This window comes from Spermophilus citellus (genome assembly GCF_964194105.1).
Source record: "Spermophilus citellus genome assembly, chromosome: 8".
Lineage (NCBI taxonomy): Eukaryota > Metazoa > Chordata > Mammalia > Rodentia > Sciuridae > Spermophilus > Spermophilus citellus.
Window position 1 is genome coordinate 116852727 of NC_138189.1, and position 15651 is coordinate 116868377.

General features: G+C 37.2%; 1 protein-coding gene across 2 annotated transcripts in view; it reads right to left on the reverse strand.

Annotated features, from left to right (window-relative positions):
* Positions 1-15651, reverse strand: part of HERC3 (HECT and RLD domain containing E3 ubiquitin protein ligase 3) — a 135787-nt gene that overhangs the window by 61834 nt on the left and 58302 nt on the right. For both annotated transcript variants that reach the window (XM_081303808.1, XM_081303807.1), the window contains 6 exons: positions 15231-15307; positions 14244-14465; positions 12834-12925; positions 11351-11481; positions 10610-10770; positions 8973-9049 (listed from right to left, as the gene is read on the reverse strand). In XM_081303808.1, coding sequence (XP_081159934.1) covers positions 8973-9049; positions 10610-10770; positions 11351-11481; positions 12834-12925; positions 14244-14465; positions 15231-15307 — 760 coding nt within the window. The remainder of the gene's footprint in view (positions 1-8972; positions 9050-10609; positions 10771-11350; positions 11482-12833; positions 12926-14243; positions 14466-15230; positions 15308-15651) is intronic.

The following is a 15651-nucleotide window of genomic DNA, read 5'->3' on the forward strand; positions in this document are numbered from 1 at the left end:
ATGAGAGACAGATACATACTCCCAACATTTTTCCCTTTTCAATCCTATCTAGAGGACTAGATGAAAGGTAAAAGAGAGGCTACAGTTTATATTCACTAAATTGCCAAGATTAAGAACCAAATGTAGCAAATGAGTATCTGAATGAAGGTTGAGAATCCTTGATCCATAAATTCAAAATCTGAAATGCTCCAAAATACAGAATTTTGAGCACCAACATGATACCACAGTGAAAAATTAAACACCATGAAACTTCGTTTGATGAACAAAATTTAAAATACTGTACTAAATCACCTTCAGGCTATATGTACAAGATCTATATTAAAGTGATTTATTTTTTAGAGCACTATAGTTATACATAGTTGTATTCATTTTGACAAAATCATAAATGCATGGAATTGTATCTCAATCCTCATTCTCCCATGTTTCCCTCCCCTTCTCCCTCCCCCATACTCCAATGATCTTCCCCATATATTTATGATCCTCCATCCCACTGCTATTTTTCAATTTTTTTATTTGTTCTTTTTAGTTATACATGACAGAATTCTTGTGGTTGTACATGATGTGGAATACACTGGTCGCATATTCCTATATGAACAGGAAAATTATGCCCGATTCCTTCTACTATCTTTCCTATTCCCTTCCCCTACTTCCCTTCATTCCCCTTTGTCTAATCCAAAGTAGTTCTATTCTTCCTTCCCACCCCCCTACCCCCCACCCCACTCCCCCCACTACCACCCCTACCCCCACCCTCGCCCATCTCCACTTATTGAGTGTTATCATCTGCATATCAGAGAGAACATTCGGTCTTTGGTTTTAGGGGATTGGTTTGTTTCATTTAGCCCGATAGTCTCCACTTCCATCCATTTACTGGTGAATGTTATAATTTCATTCTTCTTTATGGCTGAGTAATACTCCATTGTGTATATGTACCACATTTTCTTTATCCATTCATCTACTGAAGGGCACCTAGGATGGTTCCATAGTTAAGTCATTGTGAATTGAGCTGCTATAAACATTGATGTGGCTGTGTCACTGTAGTATGCTGATTTTTAAATCCTTTGGATTCAAATCGAGGAGTGGGATAGCTGGGTGAAATGGTGGTTCCATTCCAAGTTTTCTGAGAATCTCCATACTGCTTTCCATAGTGGTTGCACAATTTGCAGTCCCACCAGCAGCCTAAGAGTATACATTTTTCCCCACATCTTTGCCAACATTTATTGTTGCTTGTATTCTTAATTGCCATTCTGGCTGGAGATGAAATCTCAATATATATATATTTTTTTTGGTGGGGGAGTACTGGGGATTGACCTCAAAGGCACTCAAACACAGAGCCAAATCCCCAGCCCTATTTTGTATCTTATTTAGACAGGTCTGAGTTGCTTAGCACCTCATTTTTGCTGAAGCAGGTTTTGAACTCATGATCCTCCTGTCTCAGCCTCCCAAGCCACTGAGATTACAGGCATGCACCATGAGACCCAACTTTACTATTGTTTTAATTTGCATTTCTCTAATTGGTAAAATTGTCGAATATTTTTTTCAAATATTTATTGATCAACCATATTTCTTATGTGAAGTACCTGTTCAGTTCTTTAGCCCATTTATTGATTGGGTTCTTTTAACACCAAAATTGAGTTAAAATTTTTGAGTTTTTTATATATCCTGGAGATTAATGCTCTATCTGAGGTACCAGTGGCAAAGCTTTTTCCCATTTTTTAGGTTCTGTCTTCATGTTCTAGATTATTTCCTTTGCTGTGAAAAAGATTTTTAGTTTGATATCATCCTATTTATTCATTGTTGATTTTACTTCTTGCACTATAGGAGACTTGTTGATGAAGTCAGTTCCTAAGCCAACATGATGAAGAACTGAGCCTACATTTTCTTCTAGTAAATGCAGAGTCTCTGGTCTAAATCCTAGGTCCTTGGTCCATTTTAAATTGAGTCTTTTGCTGGGTGAGAGATAGGGGTTTAATTTCATTTTGCGACATATGAATTTTCAGTTTTCCCATTTGTTGAAGAGGCTATCTTTTCTCCAATGTATGTTTATAACACCTTTGTCAAGTATAAGATGGCTATGTTTATGTGGGTCTGTCTCTGTCTTGTATTCTGTACACTGGTCTACGTGTCTGTTTTTTGCACCAATACCATGCCTTTTCTGTTACCATAGTTCTATTGTATAATTTAAAATCTGGTCTTTTAAATGCTTCCTGTGTCACTTTTCTCCCTAAGGATTGACTATTCTGGGCCTCTCATTTTTCCAAATGAACGTCATAACTGCTTTTTCTACTTCTATGAAGAATGTCATTGGAATTTTAATAGGAATTGCATTAAATGTGTATAGTACTTTTGGTAGTAAGGCCATTTTGACAATATTAATTATGCCTATTCGAGAACATGCACATCTGTCCATCTTCTAAGGTCTTTTTTTATTTCTTTCTTTAGTGTTCTGTGTTTTTAATTACAGATGTTTTTCAACTCTTTTGTTAGATTGATTCCCAAGTATTTTTTTTTTTTGAGGCTATTGTGAATGGGATAGTTTTCCTAATTTCAGGTAATTCATCATTGGTGTATAGGAATACAATTGACTTATGGGTATTAATTTGTATCCTGCTATTTTGCTGAATTTGTTGAGTTCTAAGAACTTTCTGGTGGAATTTTTTGGGGGGGTCTTCTAAATATAGAATCATGTCTTCGGCAAATAGGGATAGTTTGAATTCTTTTTTTTGAGAGGGGGTACCATAGATTGAACTCAGAGGCACTCGACCACTGAGCCATAACCCCAGCCCTATTTTGTATTTTATTCAGAGGCAAGATCTGAGTTGCTTAACACCTCACTTTTGCTGAGGCTGGCTTTGAACTTGTGATCCTCCTGTCTCAGCCTCCTGAGACACTGGGATTACAGGTATGCGCCACCACACCTGGCTGGTTTTCACTTTTATTTTTCATTTCTTCATAAAACATTTTATTGAGTATGTTTTGTAGTGTAGGCCTTCTAGTTGTGAATCTTTTAACTTTTGTTTATCATGGGAAGTTTTGATTTCATTGTCAATTCTGAAGCTTAATTTTATAGGGTACAATATTCTTATTTGGCACCCATTTTCTTTCAGAGCTTGGTATATATTATTCCAAGACTTCCTAGTTTTGAAGGTCTGGGTTGAAAAATCAGCTGACATCTGGATTGTGACCTATCATTTTTCTAAATGTGACCTATCATTTGTCTCTGTCACCCTTTAAAATTTTATCCTTACTCTACATGTTAGGCATTTTTATAATAATGTGCCTTGGTGTGGGTCTGTTGTAATTTTGTATATCTGGGGTCCTATAAGCCTCTTGTGTTTCATTTTCCACTTCATTTTTAAGGATTGAAAATTTTTCAGATATTATTTCATTGAAAAAGACTGTGCATTTCTTTGGTTTGTATCTCCAAGGCTTCATCTATCCTAATAGCTCTAAAGTTTGGTCTTTTCATGTTATCCCATATTTCTTTCTTTCTTTTTTTAATTATTTTTTTGTCAATAGAGTTTATTTATTTATATGTGGTACTGCGAATCAAACCCAGTGCCTCATACATGCTACGCAAGCACTCTACCACTGAGCCACAAGCCCAGTTTTATCCCATATTTCTTGGAAGTTCTGTTCATGGTCTCTTAATATCTTTTCTCCATGATCAACTTTATTTTCAAGATTATATATTTTGTCTTCATTGCCTGAAACTCTTGTCTTCCAAGTGGTCTAGTCTGTTGATGATGCTTTCCAATGAATTTTTAATTTTATTTATTGATTCTTTCATTTTGAGGATTTCTGCTTGATTTTTTTCAGAATCTCTATCTTTTTACTAAAGTGATCTTTCATTCCTGTATTTTTTCCCTATATTGTCCTTTACCTCACAGGTCAATTTAACTATTAACATTATAAATGCCTTCCATTTAACTATCAACATTCTAAACTCCTTCTCTGACATTTGTCCCACTGTGGTATCAATGGATTATTATTGAAGTATTTTGGTTTGTTTGGGGTGATTTGTTCCCTTGCTTTATCAGGTTGTTTGTGTGTCTACCCATCTAACAGTTGGTTTTGAGGAAGCAGAGTTTCTACCTGTGGACTTATAGTGTCCCTGAAGGTTTCCAGTACCTCACAATTTAGGGGGAGACAGATAATAACAACAACCAATGCAAACAACTTACAGCATTAAATCCAATAGTTCTTGCTATGATATCTATAATGTTGATTATCAGGATAATCAGATATGATATGACCAGTTATTGTCCATTGTAAAAACAATAGATTTAAAAAAGGCTTAAAATTTCAAGTGGTGAACAGGGATAGAACAGAAGTTATGTACGACTTGATGATTTTTGAAGGAGGAGGAGAGAAAACAGAAAAAATTAAAGGAAGAATGAAAGAGAGATCAATAGAGATTGGCTGCTAGCAGAAGAAGAGAGAAAGAGTGGTGGAAAACAGATAAGTGAGAGAAAAAATGTATAAAATAAAATTTAAAATAATACAAGAACAAAATCAATCTATACTAATCAAACATCTTAGTACTCAAAATACTGATCCATGAAAAGTAATTCATTGTCTTCAAAAAATGCTAGAAATGAGAAAAAACTAATACAAATATGTATAAATATCCTGTTAAAGAAAGAGTTCATTAAGAGGAAAGAAGAGATAGGAGCAGGGGTAGAAACGGGTTTGTAGATTCAGAAGTGAATAGGACAAATTCAGAGGCAATGTAGGACATGCTTATGAGGGAAGAGAAGAAAAAAATAAAATTATTAAAGGAAGAGTGAAAGAGAAAATAGTTTGGCTGTTAGCAAGAAAAAGAGAAATAGAAACAAAGGGAAATAGTTGTGAAACAGATAATAGAAAATCAATCCAAAATATACTAACCAAAAACCCTAATCCTCAAAAATCAGAGCATGGAAAAATAACTACCTTTAAAAAATGTTAAAAAAAAAGCAGAAACAAACATGTATGTGTACAAATACATAAGTGTCCACCATGTATCAATAAGTATGCATTCAAAAAACAAAATAAAAACAGAAACAACAGAATTATCAGTAAGAGTATATGCATGCTGTCTGTGCCAAAATGTCTTTCCACTTCTTAGCTTCCCTTTTCACCGGGATATTGTAAGGAGCTGTGGAACAGCCTTTTCAGCTTCACTTCCAGGGTACAGTTGTCCCGAGTTCTGTGTTGAGTTTCTGGAAGTGAAGATCCCAGGGGCAGGGCTCGTGTCTAGTATTGCCCCAAGTGTTTTAATGCATGGGGAATTCTCGGGTGTTGACGAATCAACGCATTTCTAAGATTGTACCCCACTACTCTATCCAGAGAACCACTCATGGGAAGGGGGAGTCAGTCTTGCTATTTGGGGATTCCACTCTTTCTGGCTTCCCAAGGACTGTCTTCTCGTTGAGCTGTCACTGGGCCCATTCAGATTCTCCAGCTGCTGCCTGCCACTAGTCCTGTGAAGCACCGCTGGGTTCAAGAGAGAGGGGGAGAGCAGGCTTTACCCAGCCTCTCTGATCCATATTACTCCCAGGCAAAATGGTCTCTATGCCAGAAATTTTCTGTGCCAGATTTTCCTGATTTGCTAGGCTCAGTTTAGATCTTGCGGTTGGCGTCTACCATATTCATGTATTGGACTCAGCCCTGAACTCACAGATCTAAATTTCCCCACTCCAGCCAGGAGCTTAGCGCCAATTCTGTTCCTTCTCCTTGTCTGATGTACCCCAAATTTCCCAGTCTTCAAGGCTCTCTGTCCAATATTGAGTATCAGTGCAGTGATTTTCTCACTCACCTCACAGATAGGAAGTTTTATCGATGTTTGTGTCCTGAGTCATGGAGCTGTGAGAAAAGCCAAGTCCAGCTATCTGCCATCTTGCCTCCATCCCCCATTCCTGGTTTTTTGGGAACTCTATATACTGCTTTACAAAGTGTTTGTACTGATTTTCAGTCCCATCAACAATGTAAGAGGGTACATTTTTCCCTACATCCTTACCACACTGTAGTCTGGATAACTGCTGTTCCGACTAGAGGTGGACCTTAGTACAGTTTTGATTTGCATTTTCCTTGTTGCTAGAGATGTTGAACATCTTTTCATGTATTTCTTGGTCAGTTGCGTTTTTTCTTTAAAGAAGTTTTCAGTTCCTTTGCCCATTTATTAATTAGGTTGGTTATTTTGGTTTAAGTTCCTCCCACCCACATCATTTGTTAATTGTTTATTTACTAAGAAAAACTATTCCTTAGCCCACGTGTTCCTGAACACTTTACAGTTCAGAAACACAAGTCAGTAATCAGCTTCTAAGGAACTCAATCTAAAGAGATTCTTTATATTCCAAAAATTCTTTATATTTCAGCCTTCTTCATCTCCTCAAAATCTTTCATAAAATCATAATTTTTGTAGAAATCAGCATATGACTTCTTTCTTGGTTCAGCCACACCAATCTCAACCCCCAGGGCAACCATGAATGCTCCACCAGTTGAAACCTCATATGATTGGCCAAAAGACCCCACACATCAGAGGTTCTGCCAAAGGATCAGAGCCATGGCAGTTATTGTCCTCCACACCAATGTCCTTCCCAGATGATGGAGAAATTTAGTGTTGATGTTAAGTTTTTGAGTTCTTTATCTAATCTAATCTGGATATTAATCCCTTCTCAAAGGGGCAGCTGGCAAAGATTCTCCCATTCTGGGCTTTATTTTCAAACTTGTAATTATTTCCTTCCCTATGCAGAAGCTTTTTAATTTGAGAGCATCCACTCAGAATTCTTGGTTTTATTTGTTGAGGTTTAGAGACCTTGTTTGGGAAGCTGGTAGTGCCTACCTATATGATGGAGTGTTAAACCTGTTTTCTTTTAGCAGTTGTAAGGTTTCTGGTCTAATTCCTAAGTCTTTGATGCATTTTTATTTTACTTTTGTGCAAGATGAGATGAACCTAATTTCATATATCTAAAACAAGTGATTTTCATGTTTACACTTGAGCCCCATCCCCAAGATCTCACTATATACATACAAATATTCCAGACTCCTAAATAAATAAATATATAAATAAACATATGAAATGTTTTTTCTATTCCTAAGCATTTTGGGTAAGGGACACTCAATCTATTATCTCCTCTCCTCCCTTCTTCCACTTTAAGGCTTGAATTAAAGAATGAGCACTATATAAATATAAAATGGAGGCTGTCACTATTCAAATGCTTTTCTTGGTCTTTGATAATGGTAATTAGGTAACCATATTAATTTTATCAGTTTATATCTAAACATCTACAGTTAATAGTTTAAGTATATGTGCATAGGTTTCCATTTTAAAAAGAAAAACACCTTAAGAAATATTCCATTTTATAGTTGCTTTTATCTTTTTATCTCGAGTTTTCAATGCATACCTCTATTACCAATTGTTTATTTTATTTATTTATTTATTTGGTACCAGGGATTGAACCCAGGGGGTGCTTACCCACTGTGCCACATCCCCAGCCCTTTTTTGTATTTTGTTTAGAGACAGGGTCTAGCTAACTTGCCTAGGACCTTACTAAGTTGCTGAGGCTGGCTTTGAACTTGCAATCCTCCTGCCTCAGGCTCCCGAGTCAGTGGGATTACAAGCATGCACCACTGCTACCAACACCAGTTGTTTATTTAACCTGCCCTATTTCTCTAATATTGCCTTATGATACTTTACTTTCTTTTCATCAAAGTATTGTTTTCTATACCCAACAATGTTAATCAATTTAAAATTCAACTATAGATCAGATTCTATATTGATAAAAAGAGTGAAACTAAGTTTTATGTTGAATAACACAGAAAAATCAAGTTGTAAACTATTACTCAAGTCAGTTTGTTAAGGAAATGAATATTCAAAATTCTAACTATTCATGGACAAAAAAAGTTACTACACTAAAATCCTATGTTTTCAATTTTGCTTTTGAGGCATCTAGAAGAAACAAAGAATGACTTCCACTTCCCTCAGGATTTCTCTGTGATGTCTAAACAAGCCAAAAGTAGCAATTCCACATCACCCCAGAGGGCAGCACTAAACAGTCTTCCTCAGGCTCCAGACCTAGAAAATTTTAAGTTCCAGATGTCCAGCCTGCAGCCTCAGTGTTCACCAGAACCTTTTTTTTTTTTTTACCAGAATCATAAAATTATAATAATTATAATAACTAGAGGACAAGAACTTTATGTATTTAAAGATGGCAACATATGAGACAAATGGGGACAGGACCCTTTTTCCCATAGCAATCCTGATTCCTTTATCATCAGTCAGGGCCCCTTCAACGCACAACAGAGTTGGTCCTACCAAAATGCTTATCGAATAAAAGTGGGGAGGGGGAGAGAAGCACATGAACAGGGAAAAAGTGGAGGGCTGCAAACAAATCTATGGGGCTTTTCTTAGACTGAGTGCCTCTGAAGAAGTGTAACAGATCCTCTCACAGATTCTTGGATTCCCACTTGACTCTCTACTGTAAACCTGAAAAGACACTATCATCATTCTCCTGGCTTACCCACTACAATCATGCAAGAAAAAGGAGGGAAATTTTGGTGCAGTGTCATGAACAGATTATAAATAAAAGATATATGACTATTGTGGTATCAGTTATATGTTACACTCAATCACATCAAACAAAGAAACCACCAAGTTCTGAAATACCTAGAATGTGTTGCTACTTAACAATGAAGAAATGAAAAATCAAATAATGCCAAAGCAAGCAAAAATTCTTTATGCCTCATTAAATTTTTGTTAGAAAAAAATATGGGCAAAAAAAAATAAGTTGTAAATTAGAACTCTATGATTATACCAGGACCATTATTAACACTTCAAAGGAACCAAATGGAGATAACTTCTTTAAGGTTGTTTGCTTATATTAATAAAACAGGTAAAAACAAAGACCCAATACCACTTTAATATAATTATTAAAATAAACATTGGTTTACCAAAATTTCACCCCAAAGTGATAGTCAAAAGAAAATTTTACCTCATATTTGGAGCAGAGTACAAAAGTTTGGTCTCCTCCAGAGAAGATCTGCTTAACAATATGATATTTAAAGCGATCTGCCAAAAAAATTTCCAACAGCATATTTTTCAATAATTGAAGTTTCTTCTTGATCCCTTTTCTAATATTCCAAAATATGCATCAGAGTGGCTTCTTATCCATTTTAATCACATTAGAGAAGAAACCAAATCTCCTGGCTCAGTGCCCAGTATTACTTCTACTGCAATTAAAAATAAATATATAAAACAGTACCCTCCATTCTAGCTCTGCCCCTGCCCCCGCTTCACTGCCAGCTAATCCTGACCTCATTTCTATTTTCATGCTAACTCTATCATGGCACTGACCTGAAATCTAAAATGGGCACTACTATAAATGGTAACATATGCCTAACAAATAATTCCGCATCTGAGGCGGACCCTAGCCACTTCAGGATAAATCTGGCAACATAAGGACTTCTATTTCCTGCTCTCTGGTTTATCCCCCATTACATGCACCTTCATAAACACTGATACCATGATATTGCTTTATTGCTAATATCCCACACAATGTTATTCATTCTCCATGCCTCTTTCCTCTACACCCCAGCACACACTGTATTCTCCGAGGGATACCTCCTAGGGCAGAGTCTGAATGGTGCTCCTGGAATTTTGCCACTCCATGGGACTGCCACTGCTACTCAGAGTCCTCTATCTGACTAACTCCAAATCACCCTGTCCAACACAGCTCACACTTCCTCTAACCAAAATACTCTTTCATATCGTCTTCTGTGCTCGCATATTTCCATGAGGTTTCCTAAAGCCACAGCATTTACATAAGTTCAAACTTACACTTTTATAAAATCATTTTGTCAAACATCTAAGCAAGGACAGCCTCAGCAACTTAGCAAGACTCTGTCTCACAAAATAAAAAGGAATGAGGATGTAGCTCAGTGGTAAAGCACCCCTGGGTTTAATTGCCAGTAGTACCACAAAACAAAAGAAAGGAAAAAAGACGAGGCAGCACTCAATATGAATGACTGCCTTATTTTGATTTCCAAACAAATGAATACTCTGTTGAATATTTTTAAGAGAAGGGGAAAAAAGGCATGAAAAGAGATCATGTCATGCTATGACCAAAACACCAATAGTAAAGTAGAGAATAACACAGAATTGGCACTAAGAGCATAGGCTTTCAAATGGGGCCAATCTTGGTTCAGTCCTGCCTCCAGAATCCTTGTGACTTTAGGAAAGTTACTGACCCTCTTGAAGACTCAGTTCTCTCACCTCTACAAAGATGACAACCACTAATAGGTTGTTCTGAGGCTTAGCATAATAATGAATTTGGTTAAACATTCAATAAATAGTTAACCATCAGTATTAACAACATAAAACTTATACACTATCACCAAGACTCTTGGTGCTAACATTTTGTGTTTTATTTATTTTCTAGGATTTCAGAGTTTCATGCATAGCAAGAACTGAAATATTTGTTCATTATTGTTTTTAAAAAACCTCATATTAATTCCCTTCAAAAGACTTCAAGATATATAAGAGATGTAAATTCAAAATATGTTGGAAACAAACATATAGATATATGTTTTAGTCATTTAAAATATAATTAAATTCTAGTGCAAATCTTACCAGCTCGGGCTGAAAGCTGTCCACTGTGGGCAGCCCAATAACCCTTCACAGGAGATGGGCACTTAACGTTACAAGTGTGTCCAGTTCCTAGTTGACCTCTAGCTCCACAACCAAATGCGTAGATGAGTCCAGAAGAAGGCACAAAGGCTAGAGTGTGTTGTCTGTGGAAAAATTAAACAACTCATGGTCAAAGTATCTACTAACATGGACACACTCTCAGACTCTGACCTTTAATTTCCAAATAAAAGCATAGGAGTCCTTAGGGGTGCCCCATGGAACCTCCCCAGTGACAATATGTGACTTTTTTTTTTTTTTTTTTTTTTTTAGAATGACTGGCTCTCCATAATATTCTCCTTCTCTCACACTCCAGTTAATGGGGAGGATAGTAACTTGTGGAAAAAGTTGAATAAACCTGCTGCCATATGGATGAAAGGGAAGAAGCAGTGTAGGCCCAGTCAAAATTTCCAAAAGGCTCTGTGGGACTTTCTCCTTTCTTCATTTCTTCCCCACATGCTGCTACTCTTTGTCCCAAAAGAGGCCTACTATTCCCTATTTCTCTACTTACCTAAAACCCTTCCTTGCTACATCCCAGAATCTGACTTTCTCCAAATTTCACTGTAGGTATGCATGCAGTAAAGATTTCCTAAAATGATGGAGGTTAGGTGTCATCACATTCTCCATCACTATAAGAACAAGATCCATTTCTGGGTCTTCCAGCAGGAAGCTCTGAGGAACACTCACCTGCCACAAGCAATCTGAGTTACTTCACTGCCCATCAGCTCTAGAACTCTTCTTGGATTAACCTCATCATTCATGGAGTCATGTCCAAGTTGCCCACAAGAACCAGCACCAAAGGTGAACACACCTCCACTCTAACAAAGAACAAACATCAATGTGACATTACTGTATCTCTAAATTTAAGAACCTTCCTCTGAAACCTGTATACAAAATTCCCATCAGAATGGTCCATGCAAGATACTATGTTCACTTAATACTTGGCCAAAATCACCTCCTGAGAACATTATTTAAATAGCAAAAAGAATAAAAAAGAAATTTAAGACTATGTCTTCAAGGAACATAGAAAGCCCTTCTCAAGGGAATGTGTGCCATTTGTAAATTTTGGAAACTGTTTAAAGCACAATGACATATTAGGAAGCAAAATTAAAGAAAAACAAGAAGATATTAAGAGAACAGGTGTGGTGAGGTACATTTGTAATCCCAGTTGGTAGGGATTAGACAGAGAGATCACAAATTTGAGGTCACGTGAACAACTTAGCAAGACCCTGCCTCAAAAAAACAAAAAAGGCTGGGGATGTAGCTTTGTGTAGGAGAACCCCTAATTCAATTCTCAGTACTAAAAATAAGAAAGGAAGGAAGGAAGGAAGGAAGGGAGGGAGGGAGGGAGGGAGGGAGGAAGGAAGGAAGGAAGGAAGGAAGAAAATAAATTAAGTACTCCACAAACTCCTTGAAAAGTAAGGTTTTTTAAAAGTTGTATTAGATTAAATGCTAACCTATTTAATTAAAGTGAATATATAATGGTATTTGCTCTATATGAAAATACAAATTTTCTTTCTAGAATGTAACTATTTAGAAATAAAAGAAACAGATTAATGATTTTAAAACAATTAAATTGCTATTTCTTTTTTACATATTTTATTTATTTACTTACTTGCTTATTTATTGGTACCAGGGATCGAACCCAGGTACTCTTAATGACTGAGCCACATCCCCAGCCTTTTTTATTTTTAGACAGTGTCTCACTAAGTTGCTCATGGCCTCACTAAGTTGCTGAGGCTGACTTTGAACTTGTGATCCTTCTGCCTCAGTCTCTCAAGTTCCTGGGATTACAGGTGAATACCATTGTGCCTGGCTTTTTTTTTAAATAACTTATTTTAAAAGAACACAGGATTCTGTTATTTATTTACTTATACACACACACATACACATTTATGTATATATATTTAAAAGGTATTTCATTGAACTATTTTTTTCATTTTTATACTGAAATATTTTTAACTGGTAGAAATTTACCAAAGAGGTAAACACAGATACAAGAAAGCAATTTCGTTCCTATTTCTTTGGAAAACAATAAAACAAAAGCTAAAGGCAGCATTCAAGTTCAAGCCACAATATGGTAATTAAACATAATCACTACTCTAAAATAATCTATTATAATTGCCTATCCCATAACCTGAACCAAAGCAGAGTTCTCCAATGCCCTTACCTTTGTGAGGACTGCTGTATGTTCTTCTCCACAACTAATATAGACAACTTTCTGGGTTCGTAAAAGTTTTACATGGCAAGGAGACTCTCGATCTAGAATAAGATCAATGAAGCATTAGAATATCACTACCATTAATTTTTATATGAAATACACACAACTATCATAGCATGAATTTTGGGTCTCCCCTGGTTTCCTGGCACATATGCAACTTCCTACCTGCATCTCTGTTTGGTTGTTGTTATGGTTTGGATGTGAGGTGTCCCCCAAAAGCTCATGTGTGAGACAATGCCAAGATGGTTTGGAGGAGAAACAATTGGGTTATGAGAGACTTAACTCAATCAATTTATTAGTATCTTGATGGGGATTAACTCAGTGGTAACTGAAGGCAGGTAGGTTGTAGCTGAAGGAGGTGGGCATTGGGGGAGTGGTTTTGAGGTAATATATTTTGTATCTGGTGAATGGAGACTCTCTCTCTGCCTCCTGATCATCATGTGAGCTGTTTGCCTCTGCCATACTCTTCCACCATGATGTTCAGCTTACCTTGAAACTCAAGGAATGGACTTCTAAGGACTGAGACCTCTGAAACCATGAGCCCTCAAATAAGCTTTTTCCCCTCTACAATTGTTCTGGTTATGTCTTTTAATCACAGCAGTGAAAAAGCTGACTAAAACAGATGTCCAACAGATCTCAATTTTAATGTATCCCAAAGCTAACTCATGGTTTCCTGACACTTTCTTACTCTGCCCACTAACCCTCCACAAAATAACTGTATCCTTCTACTTTTCCCTGTTTTAAACCACACATTCAACAATGTGCAAATAGGTCCTCTTCAAATGCTGCACAAAAATCAGACTTTACTCTCACTAACTCCAACCTGGTTTTCCCCCTTGACCCACTTATGCAGCTAATGGCAGCTAATGGTCAAACAGGATCACTTCTCTCCTCCAACACTTAGTCTTGCTAACAAGAGCAAGACTCACTAACAGATGAAGCCAAATCCTCACCCTGGTACTACCTCTTTGACCTCCATCTGTCCCTCCTCCCATTTCTCCCTCTAGACCATACATCTTTTCACATCACAGCATTTGCACATACTGTTCACTTTGGCTGGAATATTCTTTCTGCAGAAATCTAAATGTCCCACTTCCGACGGGCTCTGCTCAAACAAGTTCCTACCAGAACTACGTATTTACTAGTTTGTTGTTTGTGAATCCTTGACATACCATATATTTATGAGTTTGTTGTTTATGTTTGCCCATTAGAATAGTTTCCACTGAGCCACAGATGTTCTGTTTTGTTCATTGCTGCTCCCTTAGTATTTAGCATGAGGCCAACACATACTAGAACCTCAAGAAGTATGTATTAAACAAATGTGCTTTTGAACTAAAGAGGTACATGTAGTTTACCAACCTTTTTCATCACTGAGTCCTAGCTGTCCTGCATTATTCATCCCCCAGCCAAAAACAGCTCCTGAGAGAGACAGGGCAAAGCTGTGAGCCCCTCCTGCTACCACCTGGGCCAACGGGATGCCCTCCAGGGACCTCACCCTCTGCGGGCTGGCTTGAGAAGGGAACTCCTTCCCCAGCCCCAGCTGACCATGGCTGTTTTTTCCCCATGTGAAGAACTGGCCATCTGAAAAAAGAACAGAATAACTAATATTACAAAAATGGATACAAGTCTCATGCACAAAAATAATCACGTTATTAGGATCATTTGTTAGTTGCCCTCCCACGTACCCCAAGCTCACCCCAGAGCAAAGGAACAAAGACACTTCATGCTTTAAGACTATCAAAACCAAAACTCCCACTTGACATGACAATACTATTATGCAAAGAACACATTAAGTAAATAAATTCAATTTTGAACAAGCCAACTACCAGGCTTAGATCTATTAAGCAAGTCCAATTGGTTGTGACCATATTAAGACTAAGAGACCTAGAACTTCAGGAGATCCAGGCTAAGAGCACCAATTTCTAAACAAATGATTGAAGAGGATGTGTAAGGGCAGATGTCTTCTAACAAAGTACAGTGTTGTTTGCTGACTTAGGTTTCTCTTAACTCCTTCCTTTACATTTATTTGGGATCTTGACAGTAAAATGGAACTTAAGAGTAGGCTATAGCCATAAGAAACAAAACAAACCAATTTTCTATATTCTCAAGAACACTTAGGTATCATCCTGCTTCTCATTCATCTTTCCCCTGCGTGTGCTGGGGTAACAATGATTAGCACCTATTTCATCCACACCCTGGAGAAAGGATGAGATATGCAAAGGCTGTCTGAGAACTGTTACTGCTCAAGACCAATGCAGTTAAAGTTTGGAGATAAATTAATGCAACTGCAGGAGAAAAATATTTTCAAAATTTCACGGCATTGGCATATATTTAATGCTACATTACCTGCTGCAAGAGCCAAGCAATGCCAGTTGCCACAGGAAACTTGTAATATTGTCTGTTGGTTCAGCTTCTGTATTAACCTAAAACAGAAAAGGCTTTCCTAAGATTGAACATTCACATACAAACACAATTATCGCAAATATTCCCACTGGGTTCAGTGGCACAGAACTATAACCCCAGCTACGAGGGAGGCTGAAGCAGGAGGATCACAAGTTCAAGACCAGTTGAGCAACTTAGTGAGACCCTGTCTCAAAAAAAAAAAAAAAATTAAAAGAGCTAGGGATGCAGCTCAGTGGTAAAATGTCCCTGGGTTCAATCCCCCATACCAAACAAACTACAGGACTGTCATGATCCAGCAATTTTACCTCTAGTTATATATCCAAAAGGACTGAAATCATATTACTAAAGAGATACTTTATGTTTA